Source organism: Phlebotomus papatasi, chromosome 1, assembly GCF_024763615.1.
Source record: "Phlebotomus papatasi isolate M1 chromosome 1, Ppap_2.1, whole genome shotgun sequence".
Classification (NCBI taxonomy): Eukaryota; Metazoa; Arthropoda; class Insecta; order Diptera; family Psychodidae; genus Phlebotomus; species Phlebotomus papatasi.
In genome coordinates, this window is record NC_077222.1 from 71392486 (window position 1) to 71412553 (window position 20068).

The 20068-nt window shown below is 33.5% G+C and overlaps 1 protein-coding gene across 5 annotated transcripts in view; it reads left to right on the top strand.

Annotated features, from left to right (window-relative positions):
- The window catches only part of LOC129800317 (eukaryotic translation initiation factor 5), a 29980-nt gene extending 10226 nt beyond the window's left edge, over positions 1 to 19754 (top strand). For 3 of the 5 annotated variants that reach the window (XM_055844608.1, XM_055844618.1, XM_055844628.1), the window contains 4 exons: positions 6529 to 6631; positions 6699 to 7580; positions 11026 to 12193; positions 18775 to 19754. In XM_055844608.1, coding sequence (XP_055700583.1) covers positions 11126 to 12193; positions 18775 to 19077 — 1371 coding nt within the window. In that variant the 5' untranslated portion in view covers positions 6529 to 6631; positions 6699 to 7580; positions 11026 to 11125 and the 3' untranslated portion in view covers positions 19078 to 19754. The remainder of the gene's footprint in view (positions 1 to 6528; positions 6632 to 6698; positions 7581 to 11025; positions 12194 to 18774) is intronic. The other 2 variants (XM_055844639.1, XM_055844647.1) reach the window with 1 other exon arrangement.
- Positions 19755 to 20068: the final 314 nt, after the last annotated feature.

The following is a 20068-nucleotide window of genomic DNA, read 5'->3' on the forward strand; positions in this document are numbered from 1 at the left end:
TCCTCTATATGAGGCGGAAGCGAGACTTCCTTATATCACCCGAATATTTCCTTTTTGGTCATTGATTTTCCCATCACCTTTTAGTTTTATCTCAGTTAAAATGTTTTTTTTATATATAGAAGTAATTGATGATGTGAGTAAGGTGAGAAGTAAAAAAAAACAGCCACCCACCAACGAAGTTTTCTCTCTCTTTCCTATTGTAAATCGAACCCTTGACAGGAGTAATAGAGGGAATATTATAGGATTGTCCTACTTGGTCTGTGGCTTTTGCTCTTCACAGTGTGTCTATAGTTTCCTTTCTGTCTCTTTCCATTTTTCCTTCGTATAACCGAAGGAGAAGGATTCTATATAGTATCAGTGTACCAGAGTTGTTAAGAGGTCCGATGTGAGAGGATATGCTCAAAGAGAGTAAGACTGTGTCAGGGAGAAAAGCTACACGAGCCACTATCTCCATTTTCCATAACAATGTACAATATATATATACTTTAAGCTGTCTGGATGGGTTTCTCTATATGTAAAGGTAGTAGGGGAAAAGGAATATATACAGTCAAGGGACTTGACGGATGAGTTTGGGGGTTAGGAATGAGGAAAGGGCATTGGAAATTGGGCTGAGACTTGGGAAACAGTAATAAATTTGTTATGAAGAGAATAAGTAAAAAAGGGGCAAAATGTATGACACATGCCATATCAAGGAGGTACTTGTCCATAGATAGGTTACTAGAAAACTCTCGTGGGGGTAGAAAATGGTGTGAAGAACTTTGTTTTACTATGAAGTAATACTATATAAAAGAGATTATAATGATATCGTGATCAAAAAACTCTACTTGCTAGTATAGGAGGACTGGAGCTTTTGAGACAGACAAATTTTCTTTTACAAATTTGAGGTGACAGATAACTTATTTTCGATACTATCGACTGTCGATTCTGAAAAATTTTAACGATAGCAGGACATCCTGTAACTAATACAGATATTTATAAACAGTCACATCCTTTTAAGAATGTCACAATGAATGGCTCAGCAATGCGTAAAAAGTCGACATTCACTTAATCTAAAAGATATAGACTTATCGATACTATCGATTCGATAGTGTCAAAAAGTTATCATTCCAGCCCTGTTTTAAAATGGATATACAATCTGTAGTAAAACTAAGCATGCGTGTTCTTTTTTGTATATTCAAATTATCTTAGCCTAATTTTTATTTTTGAATATTTTTAATTTTTCATCATAAAACCTGCGACGATTTAGAGAAAACTGTGGTAGTAAAGTATACAGTATTTTCACTGTACAGAAAAGAATATTTCGCAAAATTGTTCGTAAATGTTTGTAAAATCTTACTGGGTGCTTACAAAATGCTCGTAAAATAACCCACTAAAAGGTTTGTAAATTTTTGTATTATTTCACAAATATTGTTTGTAATATGATCACTTGACGAGCATTTTTGTTCTCTTACAAACATGTGTTCATTCATGCTCGTAAAGACACAGAAAAATGCTCGTAAAATTTTGTCCGTTGTTCGTAAAATTTTGTCAGACAAACAAAATGTACGGCGAAATGCTCGTAAAAGAAGAAAAAATGTTTGTCAAGTGTTCATGTTACGAACAATGTTTGTAAACAAATACAAACTTTTACGAGCTTTTTAATGGGTTATCCTATTTACGAGCATTTCGTAGCTCCCCAGTAGGAATTAACAAACATTTACGAACATTTGCGTTTGATTTTTTTTTTTGTGTAGTGTAGATGTAAAAGCTTTTATACATCGTAAGAGATTTTTATCAAAATGGAACAGCAGCATAGTATAATTTTTTAATGAATTTAACTATAGAAATTGAGATTAACATTTTTTAAGGAATTAATAATTTATAGGGGAGACGGGCAAAAAATCACAAATCGAAAAATTCAAAATTCAATATCTTCCAAGGTAAAAAAGATAGCGGCTCGAATTTTTTTCTATAGATAGTCTCCATAGACCTTCTTCAATGTCGTATGTTTCTTAGAATTTGAACAAGGAATTTAGAAAATAAAAAATATCGAAATTTATGCCCAATTTTTGAAATATTTTCGTGCAGAAGATATCAATTATTAGCTACGTATATTAAATTTGATGCACTACTGGTAAATATTTCCCAAATTATCTGGATATTCTTTGAATACGAATCCGCTATCTATTTTAGAATTTTACAAAGATATTCTTTTCTCCAGAAATCTTTTTTATTAAAAACGACCACTTGGGGTAAAAAGTAACAAAAGCTATGGAGCAAAAAGTAATAAAAAGCGAAGCAATTTCTGATGTCTCACGGCGAAAAGAAACGTCAATGCCATGTCTCGCTGCTTGTTGTTACCATTGGTCAAACGATTTGCAGTCTTTTGTGTTTTTTTTTCTAAAATAGCTTAAAAAGCGCTTTCCTCGTTTTCTCACTTTTCTCGCAAAGAAAATGGTGTTTTACAAAGGTGTATATTAATAAATTTTCTATGAAAAAATGTCCTCTAGGTATTTACGGAAGCCCGTAATGAAGCGAATCAAAAGATGATAATACCCCATGTCTGTTACTATTTGCCCTAACATTTTTGAGAATAGTCACAAAATTACCTTTTAGAAATCGGCTCGATAAACGCATTTCCTTACAAAATAGAGGAAAATTACTTTCACAAAGTTGTAGAGTGATAAATTTCCTATAAAACTGTGCTAATTAGAAATTTTTGAAGCGCTCGAGTAGCTTGTAAAAAATAAAATATCCGTTTTGTGACTTTTTGCCGCAGTCTCCCCTATTCACTTAGATTCTGTTTTTCAATTATTTTTTTCTAAATATTACACTTTTTGTTTGATAAATATACACAGATATACTATATTAGACAATTAAAAACAAAATAAGAGTTTATAAATTTGTTCTTAAAAATATCCTTCCAAAGGATATTTGGCAGTTTATTATTTTATTTATATTATATTATCTGAAATTGAAAAAAAATTCATCTCTGTAAAAGTTGTAAAAGTGAGAAATGGCATGTCTGATATGCAACTTTAATTGTGACACAAAGTTTGCAGAGTAACAGAGTGTTACTAATGAAATGTGCTAAATATTCTGAACTACTTGTGGTATTTTTGAAACTCAAAATATCTATTTTTGTAGCATTATCAGAAATATACAGTTTATTATGGTTTCTTTTTACCAGAACTGATTTGTAAGCAAACCATATCAATCACTGACTTCGAAACTCTGCTCTAACATTCTTAAGGATATTTTGATACAGAGAAATAAATATTATAGCATTATGTAGAAGCTAAAGAAAAAGAAAAAAAGAAGGTTATCTGAATCCCTTGTTGTTTGTAATATAAGATAATCTTTAGATTTGCCGGAAGAATGTTGTGATATTTTATATTTCCAAACAAAATCATACCATTATCATAAATTTTAAAGTCAGCATTTTTGTCATATATTTTTTTTATTTCACAAAATCGTTAATACACTGATGAGGAAATCAGAACAGTGTTTCAATCTTTTTATTTTGATGATACTCTTTCATCGATTCAATCTCTATATGACAGATATGGTAAAATGAGAACATAGTTGTTCAAAGGGAGAAATGGGACCACAAAATTTTCCTACTAACTACCAATTTGAACTTATAAATGTTAATGAGAGTTTTACTCAAAGTTGATGTATGAGAATGAAGTATAATCTGCTTCAATTAGTGTCCATTTTCTTTCGTTGGATCGTTATATACTTTGGATTTTCCTAATTTTCTCACATATCTAATGAAAAACGTGGTATCAATCTTACTTAATCTTCTTGAAAAATTATTGTATAACCAATTGATATACAGAAAAAAATGTTTCGTGAAATTGATCTTAAATGTTTGTGAATTCCTACTGGACACTTACGAAATGTTTGTAAATGTTTATCCTTTTTCATAAACATTATTCGTATTATGATCACTTAAGAAGCATTTTTTGTTCTTTTACAAACATTTGCTCGTAAATGTTTGTGAACACACAAAAAATGATCGTAAAATTTTGTCATTTGTTCGTGAAGTTTGGTCAAATAAACAAAAATGCACGAACAAATGCATGGAAACAAAAAAACGTCTCGTCAAGTGATTATGTTGCGAACAACATTTATGAAAAAGTATACACTTTTACGAAGTTTTTAGTAGGTTATACGATTTACGAGCATTTCGCAAGTCTCCAATAGGAATTCACAAACTTACGAACAAACTTACGAATTTTTTTTTCTGTATAACCTTGTGTTTTATATTGCTTAAGATCAAAGAAAGAGCAATATATACACAATCCTTTTTTTTCAAATTGTTGCCGAACTAGAGGTCAAACTGTAAGAGATATCTACTTTTGGTTTTTACTGACCCCTTATAAAAAACTTGTAAAAAAAAGCATTCTGGCCAATTAGGGTAAGTGTGCCAAATTTCGGCATAATTGCATATAAGCACCGAAGTTCTAAGTTTGAAATGCATTATTTTAAATTCATATTGATATTTTTTGTTACTTCCTTTTCGGGAGGTTGTGTGGAACCTTGAAAACTAGTTAGTTTATCATCTTTGTTTTCTTTAAATTACTTTCTAGAATATTGAAAAACTAATAAAAATATGTGCATTGCTTTGGGTAGTATTCCGGCCACTTTGAGTGAAATTCCGGCCACCTTTTTTCTGACAACCTTTTGTAACGCAACGGCTAGAAAATTTCAAAACATCAAACGGAACGAGTTTAATATTTAGTTTAATACGTTTATATGACCCACAAGCCCAGAGATCTTCCGTGTAATTTGTCCTGAAGACCTGAAGAGTAGCATCTCAAATTTACGCGCAGATTCCCGTAGCAATTTTCCCTTCCTGAACTCTTCCAAGGCCTTTTCCACATCATCTTTTTCATAGAAGCGATGGTTTTTTTTCTCTGGACATTGTAGAACTCAGAAATTGCAAAAAAAAAACATAAAATGAATAAAAAATTTAGGAAAGCAAAAGATGTTGCCGGAATAGGCAACACTACCTCACCGAAGAGACGCTAACAAAGTATATACTTTTTTACGCGAAATACAGGATCCAACTGAAAAATTTCACCCGAAATTTGAAGATTGATTCACTATTAACATAAACAGAAACTATCTTTAATGAAAACTTATCAATTTTCATGAAAAACACCGAAGGAAAACCTTTTGCACTTCACCACAAAACGCAAGACTGCTAGAAACAATCGATCTGTCACATTTTTTGTAAGACTCTTTCCACAGCTGAGTTTTTACAACGCAATTTAAATTCAAATTCTACCTAAAATTTAACGGTCTTTGTGTTAATACATCCTAAAATGAATAAATATTTAAAATCAAAATGAATTCATTGACTATTCGAAGATTAATTTTAATTAATTTATTTGCATGATCGAAATTACCTCAAAGTGGCCGAAATTAGAAGCTGGCCGAAATTTGGCACACTTCCCCTACTCCTCAAAAATTATATTTTTACTGCTTAAACTTAAAGAGAGAGTAGTATATAATCAGTTTTTTATTAAATTTGCCACGGTCCTTGAGCTTAAACAGTAAAAGATATTAAATTCCGGTTTTCGCTGACCCCCCTCCCCCATAAATGGCCATTATCTCGGACGGTCTTTTGTCTTTTCCTTGTCCCCTCCATCCCCTAAAAATCCATGATTTTTCAATTTTTCGCAGAACTGTCCTAAGCTTTTCAAAGATTTTCAGATATGTTTTAGAAGAGGTAGCCTAGACGTACATTTCGTCCATACGTACCTATGCTGGGATATTCGCCATTTTGAATTTTAAAATTTCAAAGTTCGATCACTTTAGGGGGTTCATTTTTCAATCAATTTGCTTAAATTTGGATTTTTTGGAAAGGTCTTGAAATTTCTAACTTGATTTCATCGGTCTTAATCGATAATGAATTGGTCAAGTAAATAAAGTTAAATTACTCTTTTAGAGAACTTATTTCTCGACTAATTTGGACAATTTAGGATTTTTAGATCAAGTTCTATTGAACTGTATCAAACATCAGGACTTTGTAGAAAATTATTATAAAATTCTGAATTGTACAAATGACTTCCAATAAGACTTTGAATTGGAAAAGTTTAGAATGATGTTGGGGATGAGAAAAGGAGATGATAAAGAGAAAGCAGGAAGAGGAAAATAGCATCAATTTCTATTCAATAAATCAAATGGAAGGATATGAATGACTTCTGAAATTGTCTCTACAGGAACAGATCGATTTGTCTTTCTTCTTTGTACATTTTCAGTGATTTCTCTTTGATTCTAATAAGATTATGTGTATAAATGCCTGGGTTTTGATGTTGATGAAACATCAGTAGAACGTTTTTCTTTTTTTTCCTGAATTCTTATCGCAGAACATTTATTTTATTGGTCTAATGGTGTCTCGTATGATGACTAGTAAATTATCATGATAGTGTTTTTTTTTTTGATACTGCAAAGGAATTTGTCTGAACAAAAAATATTGACCTTTTTCTGGTTGAATGATGCTAATTTGTAGCGTTTATCTGTATCTCTTTTTTTCAGAAACACCAGTACTAAAAGGGACGACACCTCCATCTCCCTCCATCACAAGAAATCATCGTGGCAGATCGTGCATGATTTCTCATAGGCGGTGTTTAAGTCATAGGTATTTTCAAAGCTATTTTGGCAAAAAAAAAGGAATTGTACAATTTGTTGATTGAATTTTTTTGCAGGACTTCAAAATTTTCCAGCAATAGACATCGAAAATTGCAGCCATTCAGAGAAACGTGAGACCCCAAAAAAGGGAAATAAAGTCTCAATAATACACATTACACATAAAAATCAATAGCATCTCCACGCGCACTTTGAATGCGTAATTTTTTATTTACAAAGAAAAACAAATTATAATTACTCTGGGAGAGAAAAAAAGGAAAAGCAAAAGCGGAAAGAGTGCTACGGGAAGAGTACGCTGGAGCTGAAGAAGGAAATTGATATTCAAGGATTGAAAATTGAATTTGAAAGAAAAAGAGGAAAAGGTTTGACAATATCTCCAGGAGAAAAAGAAAAGAAATAATAAGTAGCAGTGAAGGAAAAGCCTAAAGGAAATTTCTTGCAAGATAGGAAGAGAGATCAAAGAAAAATCTCTTTCTTTCGCACAAAAAAAAAAAACGATTAAATTTTTTGAAATTGTTTTTGGGCAATTGATTTTGACAATTTGAAAATCGGAAGCAGAAAAAGGAGAATTCCTCTCTTCATATGCATATACTATTAGTAGGGTCGTCAAAATCGACGGAATTTGCTGAAAATTTCACATTTCAATTCTTGTGCAAGATTGATTTGTTTCATCACAACAAGCATTCTATAAGATTTGGAAAAGAAATCATACCATATGGTAATAACAGTGGCGGTGGACATTGATTCAGTCATCTTCAGGAGGATACCGCAAAAGCTAATGCATTCAACTGATTGTCCCAATTGAGTGAGAAGAGAGGATAACGTGATTTCTGTCGAAAACACTGAGAAAAAAGGGAAATTTTAAGTCTCGAAAAAATTGTCACTAACATCGTACACCTATCCACTCGAGACAAAATCCAGGAGATCTTTAAAATTTGGTGGTAAGTTCTTGTTTTTTAATTAGAGTTGAAACATATTGTCTGTCTATTGCTTTGGTTTCGTTTAGTTTAGTCTGTCTAATTAGGACAGAACAAAAAATGATAGTAATGCCCTAAACCAGGGGCGTGACGTCCCATGTTTCTAGCGTGCTGAAAAAACTTTTGAGTTTATTAGCTATTTTATGTCATTGTATAATGAATTAGCAAATAACACAAATACAAAATAAGAGTCAATTTAATATAGAATAGGCAACCGAAAACCCCAAATTGGCAACCTACGTAGTTTTGGAGATATCTCGTGAAATGTGCACGAAAACAGGAAAAAATTTACACTAAAACTGGTCGCATTTTTCAGAGCTAATGTCACCCCCTTGTCCTAGACACACTTTCAAGTTAAGCCGAGAGACGACTTAACGTAATTGTAATCAAAATCATAATTTAACTGAATGCCCGCCCATCAGTTTCTCTCTAAGCTGTTTCTCCGCTTAAGCCGAGAGACGTATTAGTCGGAAACTAATGGAAATATAATCTGATTATTATTTTTATTATCATTACGTTAAGCCGTCTCTCGGCTTAAGAGAAACTGTAGGAAAATGAATTATACTTTATAAATATCACAATTAAATACAAATTTCCATTGAAAAAATGTCTCAAATCCTATGGAATAAATATTTTATAGCCACAATTTTACACTTAAGTGTAAATAATTTATCAATCCTTTAAATTACATTTTTATTTTCGGTCTAAAAAAGAAATACTATTAATTAGACATACAAACATGAATAAGTAATATGAGACCTGTATTTTGTGACGAGGAAAATTCATAGATTTGGATTAAATATCTGGTGAAACCATTTTTTGACTATATTCAAAATGAAACTGTAATTATTGACCGTTATTTCATTAAATTTTTATTCTTCCCTATTATACTTTTTCATAACCCTGGGAATTTTGAAAAAGTATCGAAATTATTTACAACATTTTAGAGTATGTAGAGTTCGTGTGTACGAGTGTTTTTAGACAATTTTTTACAGCAAGTGATTAAAAAATCAAAGATAAGCTCGGATAAGCTTGTGGTAGCTGAGATTTTTTTACCGATAAACTCGAAATGTAAAGTTTCTCAGTCTCTGGTCAAGTTTTGAACCTCATTTTATTTATTGAGGATGGTTTCTTAGGAAGGCAAAATCACAGGTGTTGCCTTCGTTAATCTCTCGGCAGACTTTGTCACAGTAAACCACAGAATCCTTCTCTCAAAGATCTACAATCTAACAAATAACTACGGCCTCGCACAGATGATTGGGGTTCTTTTAGAAAACCGAAGATTCTTTGTTGAGTTCCGTGGTCAGAAAAGCAGATGAAGACTGCAAAAAATGGCCTACTGCAAGGTAGTGTCCTAGCTCCTACTTTGTTTACAAATGATCCGCCACTATCGTGTCCATCCAAGTTCATCTTGTACGCAGATGATTTGGCTCTAGCTGTTAAAGAAACACGTTTCAAGATGTGGAGACCCAGCTTGGGACCTGCCTTGTAGAGTTTTCCAAATTCTACAAGGAAAATCAACTAAAACTAATTTTCTCTAAAACAGAGGTTAAGTTGTTTCCATCTGCGTTACAGGTGGGCCAAAACTCACTTGAATGTAAGATGTGAGGGGAACGACCAATACCATATAAAATTTTAACACGGTTTCTTGACTCTTTGGATTAATTCATTAAGCGTCCCAACATCCCTTCTTCCCCCTATTACTCTAGGGCCTACTACTACCTTGGTAAGCTGCTTGGACTTCTAAATGATTAGAATGTTGGAGTATTTGTAGTTTTTGTCTCGCTTTCATTTCTTTTTTTACTATTGCACCGATGCAATATTTTGCTGCACACTAGCCAAACAGCTGTTATAGCTAGGCTCTCGGTCTTACCATTATGACACTTATGGACAAACTCACAATTTCAAAATATTGTAAAAGTGTAAACCTGACAAACACACAACCTGCGAAGGGGTTTTCCATTGTTTTACCCTGGTGGTTGGTCATCAACACTAAGACGGCGATGGCCACAAGGTAAGGTGGGTCGGTCACATGTGATTGTCGATGGTAATGAAGAAATAAATACAATACAATACTGTAGAGGTCTCAAGATAAAACAGAAGAATGGGAAGTAGGGTGTTCCAAAAATTTTTTTTTTAAATTTCTTTTTGCCCCGGCTGGAAAATTGTTCTATATGATGAGACAATAAAATGCTTCTTAGACAAGAATAAGATTGGACGCTGTTTAGAGTTAGAGGTGGCTCAACGGCAATCTTTGTAGTGAAAAATCACGAAAATTCACAAATTCGCCAGGAATAAATTTCTCTGTGGAAGACTTTTTTATTTTTTATTTTCTTTATTCTCTTTCTTATATTTTTTTATTTTCTAAACGCTCTCTAAAATCGTGTGTAAAATACGCACAGGGCTAGTAAAAAACATACCTAGAATCGTTTGCAAAACACGCACAGCACGATTATAAAATGGTTAAGAATGCGCTTAAAATCACGCACAGCTCAATCAAATAAGGGTTAATGCGCTTAAAATCACGCACAGCTAAATTAGAAAATGGTAAATGCGCTTAAAATTACGCAAAGCTTAATCATAAAATGGTAAATGTGCTTAAAATCACGCACAGCTCAATCATAAAACGGTTAAGAAATCGCTCTAAGGAATTTCCAGTGAATTTTGTTCTAAGCTAGAGTCTTTGTATTTTTGCAAGGAGCCTCTATCACACAAGTGAGGCATTTCTAGTGGTCGGAGCGAGGGCTCATGTAGATGATAAGTAGTCCTAAGTATCCTTTACAATTAGCAAAGGACAGCACCTCAATATTTTGTTACGTTTTCTGTATATGAATTTTCAAGTGACCAACTCTAGGGTAAAATTTTGGTGATTTTTAGTGAAATTTCATATGTGAGCCACCTAGCGGTAATTTCTCAAACTTGGTATGTTCTTAAATTTGTAGTATAACTCGAGTAGTGTAGGCTTTCAAATAAGTAGCCTGGTGGATCAATGATTCTCTGTTAAGGATCTTGGCCCAAAATCATGCATTTTAGTGATCCAAGTAAGAGGCCCTGTGAAGTTTTCTTTGAAAGTTTACTGAATTCTATTTTTCCAAAGAGATTGGCATTTAAATGTATACTTCGGGAGAGAAATCCATAAAGAATTTATTAAGAAAGAGATCCGTTGTATTCCAGTTCTTACGTCTGAACTCTCTGAGGAGTTCCTTTTGAAAAACAGTGATCTGGAATGTTTCCTTTTACGTATTAATTCTATATTTTAGGTGAGCAAATGCCTATTTCTTCTTCAAAAGCTAATTTATGTTTATCATTAAATTACCGTTTTTCTTTGTTGAGACAGTCAATATGTTTCAGTTCCTATTTTCTGGAGGATTTTGAACTGAATTTAACTATATTAAACTTTTCTCTGCAGTTACTGAATTATATCTCAGAAATTGATTGTATTTGAGGACAGAAAAATTTCCCAAAGAATATCATCTCCAGATTAAATTGGAAGAGAGATAGCCATCAAGATGGGTACTGTAAATGTGAATCGCAATGTAACGGATGCCTTCTATCGCTACAAGATGCCACGCATCAATGCGAAGGTGGAGGGTAAGGGAAATGGGATAAAGACGGTGATTGTGAATATGGCTGAGGTGGCAAAAGCTCTTGGGCGTCCAGCAACGTATCCAACAAAGTATTTTGGATGTGAATTGGGTGCTCAGACTCAGTATGATACGAAGAATGAACGTTTCATCGTCAATGGATCCCATGATGCTGCTAAGTTGCAGGAATTGCTGGATGGATTTATCCGGAAGTATGTATTGTGTCCGGAATGTGACAATCCTGAGACGGAGTTGTTGGTGTCAGCGAAGAAGGGAACAATTTCGCAGGGTTGTAAGGCTTGTGGTTTTCATGGGCCACTTGAGGTTAATCACAAGGTGAACACGTACATCTTGAAGAATCCACCAAATATGAATCCGGCTGCCCAGGGAGCCTCCCTTACTGAGGGTAAGCGTAGCAAGCGTTCCAAGAAGACCGTGGAGAATGGAACTGCTGGTGAGGGCAGCAATAACACGTCAGCTGCTGCTGGAGCTGCAGGTGATGCTGATGGATCAAATGCCAGCGTTGGGGATATTGCTGTGGAACCGCCAGAGCCTGGTGCTGAGGAGGATGACAACACTTGGACAGCTGATGTGTCCGAGGAGGCGGTCAGGGCACGTATGCAAGATCTCACTGATGGTGCCAAGTGCATGACAATATCCAATGATACGGAGAAGAGTGAACGTGAGCGTCTTGATATATTCTACGAGTTGGTGAAGAAGCGTCGCGATGCTGGAGAATTGGACAATGTTCAGGTGCACAAAGATCTTGTGGCTGAAGCTGATCGTCTGGATATTCAGCAGAAAGCACCACTTGTACTGGCAGAACTCCTCTTCTCGGCCAATATCATTGCTGAGGTGCGCAAGAATAGGAATCTCCTCTTGCGCTTCACACACAATAACCTCAAGGCACAGCGCTACTTGATGGGTGGCATTGAGCAGATTATCTCTCTCCATGCGGCCACTTTGATGAATAAGGTTGCCGTAATTCTCAAGGTAAGTACATTGCAGCATCTCTTCACTTAATAATTCAATTGGGATTGGGAAGTCTTTAATAATCTCCTCTATATTGTGGTCATGATAAAATTTAATGGCTTCACAGGATGATTATATTTTTCAGATATGAAAGATTGATACTTAAAAATTCTTTACATACGATTTTTCTTGGCAAATATTGCTCATTTAAAATTACAAAAGGGACCTAGGGTAAATTAAGCTAATTCAAAACTTGCTCCAAATGGAAAGTTTTCTCTATTCCAAATGGAAACGTCATTGTTTTCATGATAAACACAGTACTAAATTATTATATTTATATATTTTCTATACCACAGTTTCATTATTTAGGTAATTTTGCTCCAAATAAAGCGAAAATCCATTCATATTCACAAATTTTAATTTGTTAATTTCTCAGAAAAATTAAAAATGTACCTTTTCACCATCGAATTTTTTATCGATCGATCTTGTTTTCCAATGAAAAACACCATGAGGTGACTGTTGTTTAATCGTTTTGTTTAATATTTATGTCATATTTAACGGCTAATTTTAGTTAAATCAAGTGCTAATCTTTATTATTTGGTACGTGAAGTTTTCAAATGAAATAATTACCTATTTTGTGAACCAAAAGGGTTTTTCTGAAGTGTCTGCAAATGCTTCAATAGGAAACCCCGGAAATATGATTTTTTTGCAGAGATTTTCTTATTGTTTTAGATGGGAAAGGAGAAAAGACCAGGAATAAGAACAAATCCTGCATTCACGAGCAACTCAACAATGTTTTGGAAGCCTTTCGTCGCGGTTTCACTTACACTATTTGTCCCCAATTAGAAAATTCCCCTTGTCTCTATTTGGATTAATTTGTTTCCAATAGAAGCATTTTACGCTCGCGTATTTTTCTTGTATTTAAGAAGTTTTCAAATTCACCCTGAAATTTTTCCATTGAAAAATGTCTCTCAAACATTAACCACAGCATATAAAAAAAGCAAAAACATTTCCGCATAAATAATTTTATTGTGATTTTTCTGGGTTTTTGGTTCTTCATTAAGGAGTTGACAAACCCATCTCCACGGTAATGGATGGCTGTCTTCACTATCTTTTCCATCTCTTTGTTCTGAATTCCAGGCTTTTGGTCACTTCCTCCTGGCTTCTTAGCAACAGTCTTGAATTCTTTGAACCGAATTATAATCTTCCGGACAGTGGAGCGGAACACTTCCCGATGAATTTCGCGATTTTAGTATAACTCGCAATAGAATTTTTGAGATTATTGTCAACGTTTAGTCTTTGCATGCCCTCCATTTTCTTGTAATTACTCAGTCAAAAATCAATATTTTTTAAGAAAAATTCCTCCAAAAGAAAGCTAATTAAATTCTCTTGAAACTACGCTGACGAAAAAAACAAAATCCAAAGCTTATTATGACTGACCTTATGTCAAGCGTTGGGGAAATTGTTTCAAGCACACGTTTTAATGTCAGTTGAATTCTGCTAAGCTTAGAACGATACTTGTGAGTCACTGCCGTTTCCATACACTGAGAGAAATCCGGAAAATTTAAAATAACTTTAAGGAAATATTTATTTGACCCTGCAGTATTGATCCAAAATCGGTGTAAATGTTATGCTCTTTAGGTGTATTAGGGGTTAAAGTTACCCTTTTTCATGTTAATTTTACCCTTAAAAAGGTGTAAAATTAACATTAAAAATGTTGATATATTTATACATAAAAAGTGTTAAAGGTATGAGGAAAAAAGTTAATCGCACACCCGTTTTTTTCTCAGTGTATATTTGGTTAGCACTTTTTGTTCCAGAAATGCTGAACGGTCAGCATATTTTTGTTGATTGACTCTGCAAAAATATAATTTTTCAGCCAATTGTGCTCGCTGGGATTGTTCATCGCCAGTTACCATCCGTTTCAAAAATGGGTCTATTTCGTAACGTTTCAGTAAAGAATTAGGTCCGAAAGATTCTTTTTAGACAATTTGTGTTCCGCCCATACTTCTATATTTCTGAGATCAGCCTTATGCAAATAGTTTTAAACTTTTTAAAAACTGTTGCCTGGCTAACATACAGTTCTTGAGCAATAGAATAAGTGCTCACGTGCTCCTCCAACTCCAACTAAAGACATCCAGCGATAAGGCCTCAGAACTTTTGACTTGACCTAATATAATATGGTCGGATGCACGAAAAAATTGCCTGGATGCCTGGAAAAATTTTCAGGCTGACTTGGTCTCTAAATTTTTAAAAGAGCGATATGCTATGAAAATCCTTTAGTAATACCGAGACTCCACGAATCATAGCGATTTTGTCAAGCTTAAGAAAGAAAATTAAGACAAGTCTGAAGCATCAGGTTCGCCTACAACATATTAAAATTTCATGTTAATAGAAAATGGAGATTTTAAATGATTTGGTTTTAAATTTTTCAAAATATCTACCAACCCTAATAACAATGGTAGCATGAAGTGACAAAGTTTGAAAAATATAAATTTGACATTTAGCTTATACGCTTTAAACTTGGAAGAATACTGTAATACCCTAGACGAGACACATTTACGACTTAAGCCGAGATATGGCTTAACGTAACAATAATCAAATTAATGATCAGATTTTATTTCTAACCGTTTCTGGCTAATTTGTGTTTCGGCTTAAGCCGGGAAACGGCTTAATTAATGGGAAACTTATGGTAATTTACTTATCATTATTTTGATTAATAATGTCAAGCCGTCTCTCGGCTTAATTCGTAAGTGCGTCTAGGGCATAAAATGTTAAATTAGAGCATTTTTCAAGGAGCCAGTTAGGTGTACAAAAAAAAACAAATTAAATTTCAGCACCTAGCAAAACAAATTGTATTAAATTTTAGCAATATTTTGCTAAGTTTTAGCATTTGTTTTTTGCTGGTTAATTCATGTGTTATTTCATTATTCTTCAATATGTAAACAAAGTGCTATAAATCGTTTTCAATATTTTCAATAAACCAGGAGGAATTTTTTGACTAAAAACTAGATTTTGTATAGTGTTCTGTGACAAAGAAAAGTGAAAGTGAATGCAATACTAATTTTCTTTCATAAGTGAAAAGTTAAAAAAAATGTGTCTAATTAGGGAGTACTTTTTAAATATTCTCTTGATATCTGTCGACTGCGGATCACTGTGAAAAAGTTTTTTTCCACAAAAGGATGAGTGTATTGTCTTTCATTCTTGGGTCGGTATCACAGAGAGAGTCATCAATTTGATAATAAGTGCTTATACAGGAAAGATGTGAGTGATTATTAGTGATTAAGTGTTGTGAGTACAAGACGATTTACTTCAAAATGCTAAATTTTCCTGAAAATGGAGGATTTTCTTTCTCTTTTGAAGCAAATTTATCACAATGTGTAGAGACCATCATACAAAAATGAAGTTTAAGGATCGCCCTACTAATGATGCCTTGTATACTTCGTATGTAATATTTAAAAAAAAAAGCTTCAGATATTTAGTTTAGAATTTTTATTTCGAGTGCCCGCTCCGTGGTATTCTTCCAAGGCCTCAAACTAATAAATTCATTCAATTAGTTATGGCCATTTAGTTCTAACATTAAATTGTAAGAGTATAATGTAAATTTGATGGTAATCACATGTTCAGTGTTCAGGTAATTAACCAGGTAGCAAAATTTACTTTTCGTTTTTGATGAGAACAAGGAGTAAATTGTGTTTCATAAGGTTTCCTGTTTAGATTAAGGAATCTTTAAAGTATTTTCGGGAATTGCCTCTCATTTCTGAGATAAATTATTTAAGATATAAATAATTAAATCGTCATATAAAAATCTTATTTGTATATTTTGAATCTCTTTTGATTTTAAAATATTAAATCTCCTTAAGTTTATAGCCTATAATTCTACCAACTTCTTCAATACCTGAACTGAAATGGAAATATCAAAGTTATCTTTAATATTAATTCTAGGTATAATCACTGGCACACCTTTTAGATCGGAAAAATTTCATGTAATCGAAATTCACATCTCTTTCTTTCTCAAAAATTTTGAATATGTCTTTCCCAGTCTTTTGGAGTCTTCTTCTTCTTTTGAGCATCACACCGAATTAAATTTAGTTCAAACGAATTTTGAGTGCGAAAGAATGAAACATTACTATATTCAAAGTATTTGAGAAAGAAAGGGATGTGAATTTCGATCATATGAAATTTTCCCGATACATTTTGAATCTAAATTATAATGCCTCCGGCGCCTCCGGCACACCTTTTAGATCAGGCAAATTTCATGAAGTCAAAATTCGGATCCCTTTCTTTCTCACACTTTTTAATATGTCTATTTCATTCTCTCGCACTCTTCTTCTTCTCTTAAACATCACTCCAAATTCAATTTTGCTCAATCAAATTTGGTATGCGAAAGAATGAGATAGCCATATTCAAAACATGTGAGAAAGAAAGGGTTTCGTATTTCGATTTCATGAAATTTTCCTGATCTAAAAGGTGTGCCGGAGCCATAAAAATTTATAAATAATAGAGAAAAATTTTCTGAAAAAAGTGAACCAAACAATCCAAAGATATTTGCATTGAGCAGTTTAATTTAAAATTAAAATGTAATGGTTCCGGCACACCTTTCAGATCAGGAAAGTTTCATAAAATCGAAATTTTCACATCGCTTTCTTTCATAAAAGTTTAGCATATGTCTATCCTACTCTTTTTCACTCTTCTTCTTCTTCTTCTTTTGAACATCACACCAAATTTAATTTAGTTCAGTCCAATTTGGAGTCGAAAGAGTATGATAGACATATGCAAATCTTTTGAGAAAGGAAGGGACGCAAATTTTGATTTCATTGAAATTTTACCGATCTAAAAGGTGTGCCGGAGGCATAATATTTATATTTGATATTCCATATTTTCTAGATATCATAATCAATTTAATTTAGTTCAATCAAATTTTGAGTACGAAAGCATGAGATAGACATATGAAAAATGTTTGCTAATGGCAGACCAAGATAATTTCAAGAAATTAAAATTCACTATCTTCCTTCTTTCTCAAAGGTTTTGCATGTTTGTCTGACAATTTTTCTCTCAAAATTAAATTGAATTTGGTGTGATGCTTAATAGAAGAATAATAGTGCGAAAGATTGGGATAGGCTTATGCAAAAAGTGAGAATGAAAGAGACATGAATATAGATTTGAGGAAATTTCCGTGGTGTAAAAGATGTGCCGGAGCTATAAGGAGTGGGATATGACTTTTGATTTTATGATATTTTCTTGACCTAATTCTGAAAAGTGTACCGGAGCTATAATGGCTCCGGAAATTAGGAAAATTTCATGAAGTCGAAATTCGAATCTTTTTCTTTCTCACATGTTTTCCATATGACTATCTCATTCTTTCGCATACCAAATTCGATTGAGCTAAATTGAATTTGGTGTGATGTTTAAAAGAAGAAGAAGAGTGCTAGAGAATGAGATAGACATATGCAAAGCATGTGAGAAAGAAAGGGATTCGAATTTCGACTTTATGAAATTTTTCTGATCTAAAAGTGTACCGGAGCTATTATGGCTCCGACACACCTTTTAGATCAGGCAAATTTCGTGAAGTCGAAATTCACATCGCTTTCTTTCATAAAAGTTTAGCATAATCTATCCTACTCTTTTTCACTCTTCTTCTTCTTTTGAACATCACACCAAATTTAATTTAGTTCAGTCCAATTTTGAGACAGAACGAGTGCGATAGACTTTTGCAAATCTTTTGGGGAAGAAAGGGACGCGAATTTTGATTTCATGAAATTATACCGAGCTCAAAGGTGTACCGAGGGCATTATGGCTCCGGCACACCTTTTAGATCAAGAAAATTTCATGTAATCGAAATTCACACATCTTTCTTTCTCAAACGTTTTGCATATGTCTATCCCACGCTTTCAGACTCTTCTTCTTCATTTAAACATCAAATCAATTAAAATTTAGTAAATCAATCTACTTTCGAGCGCGAAAGCCATTATGGCTCCGACACACCTTTTAGATCAGGCAAATTTCGTGAAGTCGAAATTAGCATCCCTTTCTTTCTCACGTACTTTGCATATCTCTATCTCATTCTTTCGCACTCTTCTTCTTCTTTTAAACATCACTCCAAATTCAATTTAGCTCAATCGAATTTGAAATGCGGAAGAATGAGATAGCTATTTGCAAAACTCGTGAGAAAGAAAGGGATGCAAATTTTAATTTAACGAAATTTTCCTGATCTAAAAGGTGTGCCGAAGCCATTATGGCTCCGGCACACCTTTTAGATCAGTAAAATTTCCTGAAATCAAAATTCACATCCCTTTATCTCTCAAACATTGTGCGTATGTCTATCTCATTTTTTCGCACTTCAAATTCGATTGAGCTAAATTGAATTTGTTGTAATGTTTAAAAGAAGAAAAAGAATGCGAAAGAATGGGATAGACTGATGCAATAGATTTGAGAAAGAAAGGGATGCGAATTTCGACTTTATGAAATTTTCCTGATCTAAAAGGTGTGCCGAAGCCATTGGATCAAAATTTAAAATATATTTTTAATCAAATTTCGTATTAACATATTTTTTTTGTTATTTCACTTTTTCAAAAATTGCATGTAAAATATTTATGTTGCAGCTCTTCTATGACAGTGACATTTTGGAGGAGAAGACGATCCTTGAGTGGGCCTCAAAGGTGAGCAAGAAGTATGTGTCCAAGGAGGTGTCAACTCAGATTCATGAGAAGGCACAGCCATTTGTCAAGTGGCTCCAGGAGGCCGAGGAGGAGGACTCCTCTGAAGAGGATGATTCTGATGTGGAGATTGAGTACGATGACCGTGCAAAGGGTGAGCTGCGCAAGGAGGTAACACCAGCGGCCAAAGCAGCGGCTAAGAAGGATGACGATGATGATGGCGAGGAGATTGATATCGATGAAATTTAATTGGGAGCAGGGATAAATGTGAAAAAATACAGCTAAAGAGAATGATAATAAAAAAAAATCAATTTGCAGGCCGAAGAAGATGAATGCTTATCAAGAAAAAAAAGAAACACTTTTATTTTCTACATTATTACCCTCTACTATTAATCACCAAGTTTTAATTATTCGCCTATATTGTAAAAGGAAATTGTCTTGATAATCAAATGGGAAAGTCCTCGAATGAGAGTGAATTTAATTGGAAGCTGTAAAATTAACTCTTATACTCAAGTTCAAAATTCATCACAGGCTTTTCAAGAGGAATTTTTTTTGCAATACATTCAGCATTAATACCCAATTTATATGACAATTTTTACCAGAAAAAAAGGAAATAAACAGAAAACTGAGAAATATTGATACAATTTTGCAAAATAAACAGCTTATTTGAAGATCTTAATATGAAATCACACAGCAATTACGGAGAGGATTGTGAATGATGAATTTATTGGAAGAAAATATTGAGGAAATAGTGAAAGGAAAGAAATAGACAAAAAACAAAATTATGGGGAGTGAAAGGAAAATTCCTATTATGATGACTTGAGGAGGAGAAAAAAAATTGTAGAGAGTGAAATTGTGAGAGGACAATTTTCAGAGTTTATTTTCCTTCATTCTTTATTCCCAAATAAATGAAATTAAAAATAAAAGGTGTTTCACTGTTGGTGTACCAATGACGGATGGAATTAGAAACGGTCTCGAGGAATATCACATGAGTCCATTGTTAGAGTAAATACCAATATGAACTGGTAAAATATATTAGTGATAAACCCTGATGAGTTTATACTGATTGGAATTCTTTACGTACAAGCTAATTCAGAGTGTTTTCTACTAAAAATAACATCATTAGTAACAATGCAAAAACTTCAAGGTACAGTAGACTCTCTCTCAATTGGGCATTTGGGCCAAAATGTCATCCGGTTTATCGATAGATTTGGGCGTCAAAGCCTCTGTAAATTTCACA